At 33.3% G+C, this 17,073-nt stretch overlaps 1 protein-coding gene across 54 annotated transcripts in view; it reads right to left on the reverse strand.

Moving 5' to 3' along the window:
* plekha5 (pleckstrin homology domain containing A5) overlaps positions 1 to 17,073 on the reverse strand; it is a 200,552-nt gene that overhangs the window by 18,287 nt on the left and 165,192 nt on the right. For 24 of the 54 annotated variants that reach the window (NM_001443124.1, NM_001443123.1, NM_001443125.1 and 21 more), the window contains 4 exons: positions 16,200 to 16,650; positions 14,616 to 14,690; positions 10,071 to 10,190; positions 7,391 to 7,444 (listed from right to left, as the gene is read on the reverse strand). In NM_001443124.1, coding sequence (NP_001430053.1) covers positions 7,391 to 7,444; positions 10,071 to 10,190; positions 14,616 to 14,690; positions 16,200 to 16,650 — 700 coding nt within the window. Of the gene's footprint in view, positions 1 to 5,454; positions 5,536 to 7,390; positions 7,445 to 10,070; positions 10,191 to 14,615; positions 14,691 to 16,199; positions 16,651 to 17,073 lie in introns of all 54 variants that reach the window. The other 30 variants (NM_001327786.2, XM_087247403.1, XM_087247399.1 and 27 more) reach the window with 2 other exon arrangements.

The following is a 17,073-nucleotide window of genomic DNA, read 5'->3' on the forward strand; positions in this document are numbered from 1 at the left end:
CATTTTTACAAGATGTAAAATAATACTCTGATGTTCCTAGAGCGTGTGTGTGAAGTTTCAGCTCAAAATACCACACAGATCATGTTTTATAACTATCTAAAACTGACCCTTTTGGGCTTTGAGCCAGCATTTTGAGTGACTGTTGCTTTAAATGCAAATGAGATTGAGCTCTTTTCAGAAGAGGGCGGAGCTACAAATGCCTGTGTGTCAGCATAGTGGCACATTTAAAAACAAGACTAACATCCTGTGCTAATAAAGGAGAGATGGTCACTAGTGGGCGGGGCTTTCCCCTCTGATGACATGTATAAATGGAGAATGTCAATCAAAGTTTTCTGCAGACTGTTTTAATCAAGTGTAATATAAAAAGAATATTTTTTTTTTACCATTAGAAGCTGCTTAAATTCATAGTCAGTTGCCAAAAAACTGTTTAAATCCCTTAAAATGTATTTTTGCTTAATAGGTCTCCTTTCAAAATACACACAATTGTTAATAAGGCTCATCAAAAACCTATCTATCTATCTATCTATCTATCTATCTATCTATCTATCTATCTATCTATCTATCTATCTATCTATCTATCTATCTATCTATCTATCTATCTATCTATCTATCTATCTATCTATCTATCTATCTATCTATCTATCTATCTATCTATCTATCTATCTATCTATCTATCTATCTATCTATCTATCTATCTATCTATCTATCTATCTATCTATCTATCTATCTATCTATCTATCTATCTATCTATCTATCTATCTATCTATCTATCTATCTATCTATCTATCTATCTATCTATCTATCTATCTATCTATCTATCTATCTATCTATCTATCTATCTATCTATCTATCTATCTATCTATCTATCTATCTATCTATCTATCTATCTATCTATCTATCTATCTATCTATCTATCTATCTATCTATCTATCTATCTATCTATCTATCTATCTATCTATCTATCTATCTATCTATCTATCTATCTATCTATCTATCTATCTATCTATCTATCTATCTATCTATCTATCTATCTATCTATCTATCTATCTATCTATCTATCTATCTATCTATCTATCTATCTATCTATCTATCTATCTATCTATCTATCTATCTATCTATCTATCTATCTATCTATCTATCTATCTATCTATCTATCTATCTATCTATCTATCTATCTATCTATCTATCTATCTATCTATCTATCTATCTATCTATCTATCTATCTATCTATCTTTCTATCTATCTATCTATCTATCTATCTATCTACCTTTCTATCTATCTATCTATCTATCTATCTATCTATCTATCTATCTATCTATCTATCTATCTTTCTATCTATCTATCTATCTATCTATCTATCTATCTATCTATCTATCTATCTATCTATCTATCTATCTTTCTATCTATCTATCTATCTATCTATCTATCTATCTATCTATCTATCTATCTATCTTTCTATCTTTCTATCTATCTATCTATCTATCTATCTATCTATCTATCTTTCTATCTATCTATCTATCTATCTATCTATCTATCTATGAAAACATAAACTGTTTTTATTGCGGAAACTCAACTCTTTTAATGTAGAGAAAGTTATTCTTAAGACCTTTTAATATTCATTTATTGAAAGTATTTTGTCCTGTTCCTTTATTCGTTGGTTCTCTTCACTGTCTATAAAAAACAAGAATCGTCTTCAAGGCATTGTTCATTTGTTAATGTTAATTTTGGGAGTTCCCCTGCGAAGTCTTGCATACTATTATGAACAGCAGGTGTTGAGGATGGCACATAAAATATTAGGAGACAAAACACATCCCTTAAATAAAACTTCTGAGTGGATGCCCCTTGGTCGACGTCTAAGGAAAATAAGATGTTCCACAAATCGTTCTAAATTTACTTTTGTGCCTGAAGCATATAGGTTATGTAATAAATGTAGTTCATCGATGGATTGTTATTTGTTTTTTGTACTTGCTGTGTTGATGTTTATTGTGTTAAGTGTCATTTTGTTATACTGTATGTGAAGCACCACCATGTCGAAATGAATTGCCCCAGGGGGATAAATAAAGTTTTAAACTAAACTAAAAACTAAAACTAAAACACTTTACATTTGTTTTATAATAAATAAAAATTAAATCTTGACAAAATGCATATCGTTGAAAAGGTCTGAGAAACAGATGAGATGAGAACATATTTAATAGCTTAATTTAAAAGAAAAACAAGAAGCCTTCCAAAATAAATAAATAAGAAAGTAATTGCAGCACATAAAAACTAATTCTTTTCATAACCTCTATGGGCTTAGACATACATACGTGGACAGCACATTTTAGCTCTTAAGTGGCTGTTTAAAATACTTCAAATGATTTATATTTTGTCTCAAACCCTATTTGTAACTGTCCATAAAAAGCAAAAAAGTTGATTTTACTGTCTGATAGTCAAAACTATGTTCAAAAAGATGTTCTATGCTATTTATGCATTAAAAACATTCAGGAAAAAGTGTTTAATGTAAATTCGGACCACGAGTCCACATATATGGACATCATTGTTCTCTAAAAGTACATCAAATCAAAAGATGATACTTAGACTTTATTCTAACTAGTTTCCAATAAGCCCCAAAAGCAAAGAGAAATAAAAAAATGCATGTAAAAAAACACCTTGAGCCTTAAGAGGTTAATTTCATTGAATATTTTCCTTAAAATTTGCAATGCAAAAGGAAAAATACCTGTCAGTACAGTGAGAAATATGACCTTTACACAAAGATAAAAACAAACATTATTCTTACTCTATTGCCTGACATTTGTATTGGTTTGTGCACAACGAATATTGTACTTAATTTAGCTTCTCAAGTGAACGCATCTTGATAATGACTGTGAAAGGAGAGTAAGAAACTCAGTGAGCTCATACACACACTCGATGAATCATCTCATCATGGAAATAAACGCTGCTTCAACACCATCTGCTGCGCTAAAAGCAGAGACAATCACCAAACTGTTCATTGCACTAGTGTTGAACACATCCACAACATCTGCTGTGGGACACAACACATACAAGCATCTTGAATTACAAGTCATATGTGTGTGTGTGTGTGTGTGTATACATAATATGTGTCACATATACATAATAAATCTATTAAATACACATATATTGTGCCAAAACAAACATTTATTTTGGATGCATGTCCTCATAAACCATCTCAATGCTATCATACCTTCAGTATAGGTCATTCCCAAGTCATTATAGGTGTGTTCCATTAAACCACCTCAACCCTTACACACATGCATTGAAAAGAAGGCTGGTAATATGAGTGTGTGCTGAAAGACAGTGAAGGTTGAGTGTGTAGGCTGTGCTGTAATTACTGTCCTGTTCACTGGGGTCTGTCAGAGCTCCAGCTACTGTGACTGATGAAGGAAAAAACACACTACAGAAGAGCACGGTGTAAAAGGCACAGGAACCTCAGATGCTCAGACTTTACAACAGTTCTGAGAGTTTACAGCTCAACACACTGAAACATGAAATGAAGTCAACTTAAACACACAACTGAGAGTCAAGATGGGGCTGAAATTAGCATCCAGCGTATAAAAACCAGCCAACTTCATGAAGAATGACCGAAAAGTGACAAATTGCATACAGTTTAACTCCCATAGAGTGAATTTACCACACATTAAGCTAAATATATATTTAATATATGAATCTATCTTATAAAACAGCATGTATTTTAATAGATATTAATGCAGATTTAAAGTTAAATATTTTAGTTTTAATTCAGTCCAAGTAAATATTGCATTAAATATCTTAGATTTTGTACATCAAATTTCTCTGATAACATGACATTAAAATGACACAACATTATAGACCCACTGGGGTCTGAGGGTGTTTTGGGGCTCTGGAGAAGTTTGGACATGCACTGACATTTGTGTTGTTTTCAGTATCTTAAAAACATATTAATGACTAAAGTGTGATAACACTGTAAACAGCACAAGTTGGGCTACAATAAATAATACCCTGTATTATAATACCCTATAATACTATAACTGCTAATAAAACAATATTAACATTAATTCACTAAGTAAACATCAGTACAACAGTTCATAGAATATCTCAAATTTTGTACATTAAATTTTATGAAAGATACGACATTAAAATAGCACAACATTATTCATTTTATAGCAATTAATAGCTTTATAGCTATAATATCTAATGAAATAATAATAATATTAGGCTAAAAAGGTTTTAATTCACTCAATGTAAACTTTAGGACAACATTTCAGAAAATCTTAAACTTTGAACATCAAATTTAAAAGATGATATGACATTAAAATAGCATAACATTAATAATAGTATAGCTATTAATAGCTATAACTGCTAATAAAACAATATTAACATTAATTCTAAGTAAATGTCAGCACAACAGTTCATAGAATATCTCAAATTTTGTACATTAAATTTCATTAAAGATATGACATTAAAATACCATTATTAATATTATAGCAATTAATAGCTTTATAGCTATAATAGCTAATGAAATAATATTAACATTGGGCAAAAAATGGTTTTAATTTACTCCAAGTACAACATTTCATAGAATATCAAATTTCACTGATGATTTGACATTAAAATAACACAACATTATCAATATTATAGCGATTATTAGCTCTATAGCTATAATAGCTTATAAAATAATATTAACATAAGCTGAAAAAAAGGTTTTAATTCCCTGTAGGTAAATATTTAATAGAATATCTCAAACTTTGTACATCAAATTTGACTGATGATATGACATAAAATAAAATACATAACATTATTAATACTATAGCTAGTGAAAGCTACAATAGATAATAAAATAAAACTAGCATACAGCTAAAAAAATACTCAAAAAAACTTTAGTTTTGACCAACAATTTCTAAACAAACAACATTATAATCATCAATTTCCTATCAAAAACACTAAACTAGATGGTCTTTAATTATTAAACAAGATCACTATCTTATGGTGTGCTAAATCTCATTCAGACCAGAGCAATCAACCACCAAGATCAATACTTTGTCAGTCATTAAACCGTTAATTCTGAAAATCATTGGCTTAATTATCATGATCATCCTTTATTTCGTATTCATACTCAACATCATTTCATTCTTCAAGTCCGTTATGTCCTTTTAAACCTCATAAAGTCTTGTTTATGAGGCAAAAGGGACTGGGCTAAGTCATGAAAGCTAGCATGATGGATGAAGCCATTGCTAATGAGCGTCACATTAGCACCAGCAGCTGCTCCGAAAGCCATGCTAACACCAGTTTAACCATCAACAAGAAAACAACAACAACAACATCAACAACAACCAATGGGATGTGCTGGAACCAAACCGACACAGAATGGGGCGGTGAAGAGGGGGTGGAGCTTCAACAAAGAGGCAGGGCCATGACACGGAGAGGGGAGGAGCATAACCGTGTGTCACATGACCTTACTTGCTGGTAGAGCTGCGGCCGGGGCGCCGAGTTCTCAATCATAGTGTGAATCATGAAGATTATGGGTTCGTTCTCCTTCATCTAGTGCGCGAGGAGGAGGAGGAGGAGGAACAGCCGTTATCAAAGCACTGCAAGACACACGCTGATGTTTTACAGCTTCTGAACCGCACAAACACACGGCTTTCTGGTGCACAATCATGACGCTGCACTGGAGTTTTGCAGTTCGATGTAAAAAAAATATCAGCGGCTTTGGCAAAGAGCGACGACGTGTCTTCAGACTAACTTTTAAAAGAGATTAATTAATGGAAAGCAGAAATCCATCTTGAAAACATCCAAATGTCCAGCATTACATACGAGATATATGCAAAATATCACTAGTAGATAGATAGATAGATAGATAGATAGATAGATAGATAGATAGATAGATAGATAGATAGATAGATATAGATAGATAGATAGATAGATAGATGATAGATAGATAGATAGATAGATAGATAGATAGATAGATAGATAGATAGATAGATAGATAGATAGATAGATAGATGATAGATAGATAGATGATAGATAGATAGATATACGCTATAAGATGTTAGCATATTTTCTTAAGCATATCTACAACAGAAACTTCTCTAAACAAAGTAGTCAGATCCAGGGCAGTGTAAACTCAAAATAGCTACTTGAGAATTACATTTTATTATATTATATTATATTATATTATATTATATTATATTATATTTCATCTAACATCTGTATGAAATAATAAATATTACATTAAAAACATATTTTTAAAAATGTTGCATTAAAAGTTGAACTACAAAGAATAGAAATGCAATAAAAAACACTGAAATGTATATATATATATATATATATATATATATATATATATATATATATATATATATATATATATATATATATATATATATATATATATTACTTTATTACTTTTGTTGCACATAAAATAAACAACGAAAAGCTAATTAATAATACTAATAAATGTCCTTATATGTCCTTTGTAATAAATGTAAAAAACCTTACTTCACTTACATTACCTTAAATAACACTTAATACATTATAAATATATTGTTTAATAATATGAAGAAATAGTAAAAATACATAGGATTAATAAACTCATTAATATGAAATAATAATAATAATAATAATAACAATAAAAATATTAATGATTAAATAACAATAATAATAGTAATAATAATAATAATAAAAATAAAATAATAATAATAATAATAATAATAATAACAATATAATAATAATAATAATAATAATAATAATAACAATAAAAAATAATGATTAAATAACAATAAAAATAGTAATAGTAATAATAATAATAATAATTATTATTATTATTATAATTATAATAATAATATAATAATAAGAATAAAAATAATAATAATAATAATAATGAGTTTAAAAGTGTCAAACGAAGACCAGAGTGGGTCAAAGCAAATTCATAATAATTTTATATAATTTACACATCCAATGAAGTCTGTAAGGTTGTAGAAATCACATGTATAACAATTATACAAGAATGACAAATAATAATAGTAATAATAAGAGAAATAAAGTAACTGCATAGAAAAATCACTGAAGATTGAACAAATAAATTAAGTATGAACAAATAGAATGTTTTTCTTAATGTGAGGACATAAACTCTTTAGCCTATGACTAAAGGAAACAGAATTAAATCTTCTTCCTTTACCAATGGCTTTAAAACAGACAGATTATTACAGTGGATTATTATTGATTACACACGTAATCCAACATATACACTTCAACTATTTCTGAAGAGCGCCAGAAATGGCTGCTCCTTCAAACACTGCTCTATTAAAGGGTATAGTGGGCGAATTTCTGGAGTTTGATCTGTATCAGGAAACAGGAGCCAGAAAAACAGGAAGTGAGAAACAGGAAAGAGCCTCACCTGACTGTCCAAGTACATGAGATTCCTCTGCAGGTGATGAGAGAGGATTTCACTCTGGAGACGCAGGAAGAAACCACAGACAGAAGTGAGAAAAAAGAGCAAAAAGTAAAAAACCGAAGCCAGAAAAGGTCAAAACTGAAGCCATTCTAGGGGGGAAGAAGTGCCAGCGCTAATGCTAACCATGCACATCTATAAGCAAATCACACACATGGGCTAAAACTGCAGGAAGACCATCAAACCAGAGGAACATCCAGCTAGCAAAACAAACAACGTCTGCAGATCATGATGCTGAAACTGCGTCAGACGGCATGCTGCAGTTCACAATACATGATCAGCTGCTCTCAAACACTTCACAACCAGATCCTGATGTGCTACGCTAGGTAATGCATCCGCTAACGTCAGCTAACAACACATAATGTATGATCTGTGTGCATTTGTTTGTTGTTAGTTCATGTTAACGCAACGTATGCATTATCTCAAGCTAACTCCCATTGATGACACTTTGCAATATTGTCTTGCTTGCATTGGTTAGTTCATTAGTCAACATAAATGAATGCTCAATTGTATTATTGACTTTAATTACACATAGTTTTTTATGTAAAACTGCATTTTCTAATTTTAACTATTTAATTAATATTGCAAAGTGTAGCCAAATTGATACAATTCGCAATATTGCCTCACTTTCATTTGTTAATTAATTAATTAACTAACATGAACAACTATATTGTATTGTATTAAATTAGATTGCATTGTATTGTACTGTATTGTATTATATTATATTATATTATATATTATATTATATTATATTATATTATATTATATTGTATTGTATAGTATTGTATCGTATTGTATTGTATTGTATTATATTATATTACATAATATTATATTTTATTGTATTGTTTTAGATTGTATTGTTTTATTTTATATTACATTATATTATATTATATTGTATCGTATCATATTGTATCATATTGTATTGAATTGTATTGTATTATATTACATTATATCATATTGTGTTGTGTTAGATTGTATTGTATTGTATTAAATTATATTTTATTGTATCGTATCGCATTGTATCATATCGTATTATATTATATTGTACTGTATCGAATCGTATCGTATCATATCATATTTTATACAACAGTTCTGTCTGGTTCTCAAATCTGATTGGCTGATAGCCGTGCAATATTCTGCAATATCAAAACTCCAAAACTTGATTTTGTTTTTATATACACAATTATGTTGTCAAACTGTTGTATAAAAGCAATATCACAGTCGTAGCAGTGCGATATGGCTGTAAATCGGCACCGGTGGGGGTACTGAGGCCCCTGCGATAGTGCCCTGGTGAGGGCACTATCGCACGCCTCCCACCAGTGCCGATATACAGCCATATCACACTGCTACGACTGTGATATTGCTCATATATTGTATTGTGTTAGATTGTATTGTATTATATTTTAATAAATTACATTATATCTGATTAATTAGATTGTATTGTATTGTATATTATATTATTTACCTTATCTGTTTTTCATGTAAACTGTATGTATTTTCTAATTTTAACTAATTAAAATTAATTTCAAAGTGTAACTGAATTGATAACACTTTGTATTGTCCATATTGTCTTGCTTACACTTGTTCATTACTCAACATGAATTAATGTTAAGATTGTATTGTTGACCTAGTAATTAAGTGTTCATTATTTCATGTCAAACTGAAGCTTTTTTGTTAATTTCAATTAATTGATCATTACAAAATGCAAACAAATTGATAGCACATCATGGTAACACACAGTAGTAATTCTTACTATTAACTATTGGCTTATTTCCTGCTTATTATTAAGATATTAACTGTTTATTAATACTTCTAAATTCCTATTCTACATCAATTCTACACTGTTAACAATATTTGTAAATTACACTGCATTTAACTGCAATATGAACTGTATTTTACTGTAGGGCAGTTATGCAGTATGTTACTCTATTTTAAAGTTGCAAATTACTGTATATTTGTAGGTAAAGCTAAACAATACTGTAAATACATATACAGCAGGATAAATAGTGCTGTGAATGTAAGCAGTATTTTGCCATATTTAATTTACAGTAAAGTACAGGAAAACTGCTTACTGTAGATGCTATAGGAAATTGTAAACATTGTATTCAATACCCAAACCCAACAACACACTACTAATAAGCAGCTAATTAGTAGTTTATTGAGCTAAAAGTCATTGATAAATAGTTAATAAATGCTTTTATTTTCAATTGCATAGCTTCTATTTCTCCAAATGTAAAATTTTAATTCTTATTGTTTTATTGATTCTGTTATTTTGTTATTGTTGTTATTATTTTGTAAGGGCGGCTTTGTAAGCATTTCACTGCATATGATTATTGATTTGCATTAATTAATAAAGTGTGAGCATAAAAACATTGCTCATTGTTAATTCAAGCTAGTCAATATGCACATTAGCATCATGCTAATATGAACAAACAAGGCTTTATTGAAAAGTGTTCCCATTAAATCTACAACTTGTATCCATCCACAGGCCACAACAGCATGCGGAAGCAATGGGGGGAAAAAAACACCAGCAGACTGGGGGGAATCGGGAGGTGCGGGTTTAAGAGGTAAACGGGTTCGGGGGAAATCAGCGGTTCCTGGGATGCTCAGGCTTGTTTTTTCTGACCTTTGGGTTGGTGGCGTCGAGGTTCAGCTGCATGAGCTGCGCGAGTGTGTGCTCACGGAGGCTGTTGAGCTCGGCCTGCTGCCGCCGCAGTTTGATGAGCAGCAGGGTCAGTTCCTCTGGCTGCAGCAGGATAGAGCAGCGTTAGACACCAGACGCCACATTACGGGCATTAGGGGGCGATCAGGACAAGCTTTGCATACTGAGGGCTTCAGCGTTGTCTTGCATAATTCAGGGTTCCCACTTTAAGCCAATTATCAAATTTTCCCTGACTAATAAGTTTAAAATGGCCTTAGCTTGAAAATCATTTCCCATGACTTTAATAGGCACCACAATGGATTATTTTGGATGATCAATGGATATTTATCTCAGAATTTGAACAGATATATATTACTTGTTGTTTATGTGGCTGTGAAGTGCTCCCTCTGACATACAGTATAATGTACACTGTTAAAAATGTCTGTAAATTATTAGAGTTCTGTATTTTGCTATTCAGGTTTTAATTATTTTTGATTTTTCTCTGTTTATTTCTGCTTTTGAATTGCATTATGGGATCTTGATCTTTCATCTAACACCTTTTAACTTTGAAGAAGTGACTTTTATTGACATTTTTAATCGGTTAAAGTGCTATATTGACTGGGTTGGTGTTGGTTAGTACGATACAAACGCCTTGTAATAAGCTGCCAGCCCATTTACTATTGTTTTACTGACTTATTTCACTCTATGTTATTATTTCTTATACATTAAATTATTTCAGACGACGAAAATGTCACTAAAAGTCACTTTGTTAAACTGTAGAGTTAAATTTTAAACATTAAAAGTCGACAGAGCAGAGATCAACTTTCCATAAAGCAATTCACAACCATAAATAAACCCAAAACACTTCATTTAATAGCTCAATATTAGTTTTACACACTTCACACTGCACTTGACTTTAGTGATTGCTAGTTGATGTGTAAATAAGGGGAAAAGCATCGTAACTTAGGCATTTTCTAATACAAAGAAAGAAAAATAGGAAAAATAAAATTCTGATAAATGGCATCAAAGAAAGATCCCTGACATTCCATGATGTGCAAGTGTCTGGAACAGAACTTTTGGAATTCCATCATATTCAAGAAATTCCATGACCCGTGGGAACCCTGATCACTTGTTGTAGAGCTGACTGTGATATGTAATCATCATCATAAAGATCTTGAAAGAAAGGGAAATGAAGCACAGCCAAATCCTAACTCTTCAATGTTATGTCAATGTCAAAACTAATCCGAAATACTGGGAATAATAATGAAATAACACTTTGAAGTTACCAAGGAGGAGAAATAGCAGCATAAAGGTTAAATTTACATAAAAAAGAAAAAATCTTATATTAAAATTTATGAGAAAATTTTTAATAAAATAAACAAACAGAAAGATCACTGCATTGTATTTTTAAACAGTAGGAATAGCAGAAAGAATTTTTATTTTTGTTTGTTTGTTTAATAGTCACTAAAATATCAAATAAAATATAATTTTTATACAATAATAATACTTTAAAAAACAAACTAAACTAAAAAACAAAGTGCAAAAATAATACTTGTTTAAAAATATTAACTGCTGTATAAATATATTAACTATTTAAATATTAAGTATCTCTACAGGTTCAGAGCTTAAGTTGAATTGGGCTTTTAAGAAAGAAAAATCAAGCACGTCACAATTGTTTTAATTACAAACATAAACAAAATTCTATTTTAAATAGAAGAACACTAATAAATATTAAATATAATACATATTAAAATAATAGAATACAAATTATACTAAAATATCACTGCCCAGTTGGTAGGAAATACACAAAAAAACAAACAAACAAACAAACAAATAAATAAATAAATAAATATGAAGCACAGCCAAATCCTAACTCTTCAATGTTATGTCAATGTCAACACTAATTCTAAATACTGGTTTAGAAATAATAATGAAATAGCACTTTTGTAGTGAATGACTAAAAAATAAATAAACAAATAAGAAAATAAACAAATGAATACACGAATGAATAAATAAATATTTTTGCATAATATGACAATATATATACACACATTATATTGTTGTTGTTGTTATTATTATTATTATTATATATAATATTTATTGAAAATAACCAGCTCAAGTGTAATCAGAAGTGACATTTTATGTAGCTATAAATGTAATACAAGCTGTTTTCTTCCCAGCAGGAACAGCTAGATTAAGTTTCATTTGGCCTTTAAGAACAGTTTATGCTAATTTATCCTATCTGTGAACCAATTAAATGACATCTGAAGAAGATAACCTTTGAGTCCGGGTTATCTCATGTTTGTCATTTCATCATAGGTCATAACAATCCAAACAATATCAAGAAAAGCCTTAAAAAAAGCAGAGCCTCGGACCTAAAACTAAATGTTTAAAAGACTACATTTAATTTCACGCTCTGCAGCAAAAGGCATTTTTACAACAGCAAAGGCGAGGAAAGCACATACAGATCAGCTCTGTTATTATTTCATCAGGTGTCTGCCGGCTTTTTCATTGAAATGCTCTGAAATAAAATGGCTGAAATATTGTATTTTGTGTCTGTAAAAAGGAATGAATAAAGAGCATAAGCTGGAAAAGGCGGCTTTAGATTGTTAGAACTTGAAACGTCAAGCAAGAGAATAATAATTATGGTTTTAAGAGCAGCTTATGGTATTAGAGCTGCTGTCACAACACACACGCACACACACACACACACACACACTTCTCTCTGCGTGTCAGACACAATACATTGTGGAGCTGAAGCGTGAATAACCTTCTCTTCTGTATTGAGATAAGCACACATAAGGCTTTGTGTGTCTTTACTGAAGCCAAACTGAACTTGTTTGAATGTCAGTTTGCCTACAGAGTCAACATCAGATGTAAATGTGCTTATTTTACTTTTATTTTCAGGTTACGTATGACTACAAGCATTGCTTTTTATGTTACAGTGCCCCTATTATGCTGATGGTTGTAATTTTTTTTACATCAGCAATCACAAAACAAACAACAAATGAATAAATGTAATTAATAACACTCATTATATATTCCACAGAATCAAAAATTGGGTCTCGCTAAACCCCTCCTACATTAGAGTCTGCTTTACTCTGATTGGTCAAAAAACCCTATTGCAATATGATTGGTTAGATAATCCTACTCTGCTCTGATTGGTCAGATGACCATAGTGTGCTCTGATTGGTTAGATAATCATACTCTGTTCTGATTGGTTAGATGGGCCAACTCTGCTCTAATTTGCCAGATAATCATACTCTGCTCTAATTGGTCAGATGAACTCAGTCTGCACTGATTAGTCACATCATTAGACTCTGCTCTGATTGGTCAGATGGGCCTACTCTGCTCTGATTGGTCAGATAATCCTACTCTGCTCCGATTGGTCAGATTAACTCAGTGTGCACTGATTAGTCAGATAACTAAACTATGGTCTGATTGGTCAGATGGACCTAGTCTGCTATGATTGGTTAGATAATCCTACTCTGCTCTGATTGGTCACATGAACTCAGTCTGCACTGATTAGTCAGATAATTATACTCTGCTATGATTGGTCAGACAATACTACTATGCTCTAATTGGTAAGATAATCATACTATAGTCCTATTGGTCAGTGTACTCTGATTGGTCAGATGAACTCAGTTTGCTCTGATTGGTTAGATAATCATACTCTAGTCCAGGGGTGGCCAACCCAGTTCCTGGAGAGCCTGCAGGAAGGTTGGCCACCCCTGCTCTAGTCCTATTGGTTAGATGTACTCAGATTGGTCAGATGACCCCAGTGTGCTCTGATTGGTCAAATAATCATACCCTGATCCAATTGGTCAGATGAGCCTATTCTGCTCAGACTGTTCAGATAATCATACTCTACCTTTATTGGTCAGACGGGCCTACTCTCCTCTAATTGGTCAGATAATCCTACTATGCTTTGGTCAGATGACCTTAGTTTGCTTTAATTGGTCAGATAATACACTCTGCTCCAATTGGTCAGATAGGGCTACTCTGTTCTGACAGGTCAAATGACCTTAGTGTACTTTGATTGGTTAGATAATCATACTCTTCTCCTATTGGTTAGATGGCCCTGTTCGTTGTGAATTGTCAGATGGCACTATTCTGCTCTATACTTGTTATTCCTAGGCAGCCAATAAGCACTACAGAATAACATTATGCAAATATATTAGAAACAACAATAGGCTTGTGCAGAACTGTGTGAAACTATTTAATGTGATCGTTGAAACTTTTCAGATCTTTTGCATCCACAAACAGCTACAAAACCGAAAGGTAGTATCTGAAAAAGCATAACAGGGGCACTTCAAGAAAGCAACAATTCATGTTGACTCAACCTCCGCATGTGAAATATTCACTCCGAAAAAGCCTAATTTGCAAACCAAAGCCCGAACGAATCCTTAGTGGCTGGAAACTGAAAAAAAATGCAAAGAGTTTGACAGGAAAGCAAAGTTTTGGCTCTGAGAGTTACAAGCGTTTCCTTTGCACAGAGGAAGTGGTGGGTGGAGAAGTGGGAGCACGTACCGTTTTGCCTTGAAGAGACTGTGCAGTGATGTTCTGTGCGGGAGGAGCAGCTCTGCGTTCCGCAGGATAGGAGTACTGACAGAGAAAGAGGAAAGCACAGCAGTCAGGAGAGCTGCAACAAAGAGTTCTGCTCAAAACTGCATTAAACGCTGAGAATTAGAAACTCTTAAAGGCTCAGTCATTTAAAGCAAAAATAACATTATCAGCTCTTAAAAACGACTGGTTTACTGCATATTCATTGATGAACGTCTTTGAGCAGGATTCAGATGTGAAGACAGATGAGTATGACTTGACCAACGCTATACAGTATTGCCAATGCTCTTCCATCTTACGATTGTATTACTGTCTTTGAAAGAAGTCACTTCTGCTTACAGAGGCTGAAATTATCTTTCTATCTTTCCATCCATCCATCCATCCATACCTCTCTCCATCAATCCATCACGCTCTTCATCCATCTATCATCCATCCATGCATCGCTCTATCCATCATCGCTCTCTCTTAATCCATCCATCCATCCATCCATCCATCCATCCATCCATCCATAACTCTTTCTATCCTCCCATCCATCCCTCACTCTGTCCATTCATCATTTTCTTCATCCATCTACCATCCATCCATCCATCCATCCATCCATCCATCCATCCATCCATCGCTCTATCCATTTATCTATCTATTCATCCATCAATCTCTCCATCCATCCATCCATCCATCCATCCCAGTCAATCTATCCACCTACCTGTCCATCCATCCATCCATCTTTCCATAAATCATACACCTATCAGTCTATCTCTCCATCTATCTATCCATCCATCCATCCATCAACCCATCCATTCATCCATCCGCCCACTTACCAGGCCATCCATCCATCCATAAATCCGAGTCAATCCATGTTAATCTATCCACCTACCATTCCATCTATCCATTCATCCATCCATCCATCTTTCCATTAATCCATACACCTATTTATCTATCCCCCCATCTATCCATCCATCCCCCTATCCATCTCTCCGTCCATGCATCAACCCATCCATTCATCCACCCACCCACTCACAAACCCATCCATCCACCCATCCATCCACCTATTAATCTATCTCTCCATCCATCCACACACCAATCCATCTATCTCTCCATCCATCCATCCATCCATCCATCCATCCATCCATCCATCCATTCACCCACAAACCCATCCATTCATCCATCAATCCATCCATACACCTATCCATCTATCTCCCTATCCATCCATAGATAGACAGATAAATTGATAGATAGATAGACAGACAGATTAGACATATAGATAGACAGATAGAAGATAGATAGATAGACAGACAGACAGACAGACAGACAGACAGACAGACAAACAGACAGACAAACAGACAGACAGACAGACAGACAGACAGACAGACAGACAGATTAGACATATAGATAGACAGATAGAAGATAGATAGATAGATAGATAGATAGATAGATAGATAGATAGATAGATAGATAGATAGATAGATAGATAGATAGATGATAGATAGATAGATAGATAGAGTCATATAACTCATGAAACCTCCTTTAAGTGATGACTGACAGCTTTTTCACCTTGGACAGGTGTGGTCGGTGGCGTCGCTCGATGGTCACGTCTCCACGAAACACAGGCGAAGACAGCTCCGAGCGCGAGTCAGGGTTGAGCGGTCTGTTCGGGGAGAAGGTGTGATATCCGGCCAGAGAGCCATGGGATGGGGACGTGGGGATGGACTCCGCGATCTGCCCCATAGTTTTGGGACTGGGCAGCGTCCCGTACCCAAGCCGACTGTGCGCCTGCCGCTGCTGCCACTCGTACAGCTGCCACATGGTGTCATCTCGGATGGAGCGCCGCTTTTCCTGCGTGCTGGGCTGAAGCGCTCGGTCGTACACTGATCCTGCTACACTGCAGATGCTGTCCGGACGCAGCATGTTTCGGGGCAGAGTGCGGTAGCCCTCAGGGTAGCGAGGGACAATCTGCGCCCGGTGGCTCGGCATGTTCCTTGGCAGGGTCTGGTAGGACGTAATGCTGGAATACAAAGATAATAATGACATTCGATTGCTGGATACGGGTCTGTTGCATATGACACTGTTTTATGGAAATGCCATATAATGCTTGCAGGAAATCAAGTTGAATTAACACAAAATGAGTGTGTTTGTGTGTGTGTGTGTGTGTGTGTGTGTGTGTGTGTGTGTGTGCATTAAATACAGTTAAAGTCAGAATTATTCGGCCTCCTGTGAATATTTTCTTTTTCAAATATTTCCCATATGATGTTCAACAGAGCAAGGAAATTTTCACAGTAAGTCTGATAATATATATATATTTTTTTTTTTACAATTTTTTTTATTTGTTTTATTTCGGCTGGAATAAAAGCAGTTTCTTATTTTTTAAACCATTTTAAGGTCAATATTATTAGCTCCCTTAAGCAATATTTGTTTGATTGTCTCCAGA

This window comes from Danio rerio, chromosome 4 (assembly GCF_052040795.2).
Source record: "Danio rerio strain M-AB ecotype USA chromosome 4, GRCz13ab, whole genome shotgun sequence".
In the NCBI taxonomy this organism is placed as follows: Eukaryota; Metazoa; Chordata; class Actinopteri; order Cypriniformes; family Danionidae; genus Danio; species Danio rerio.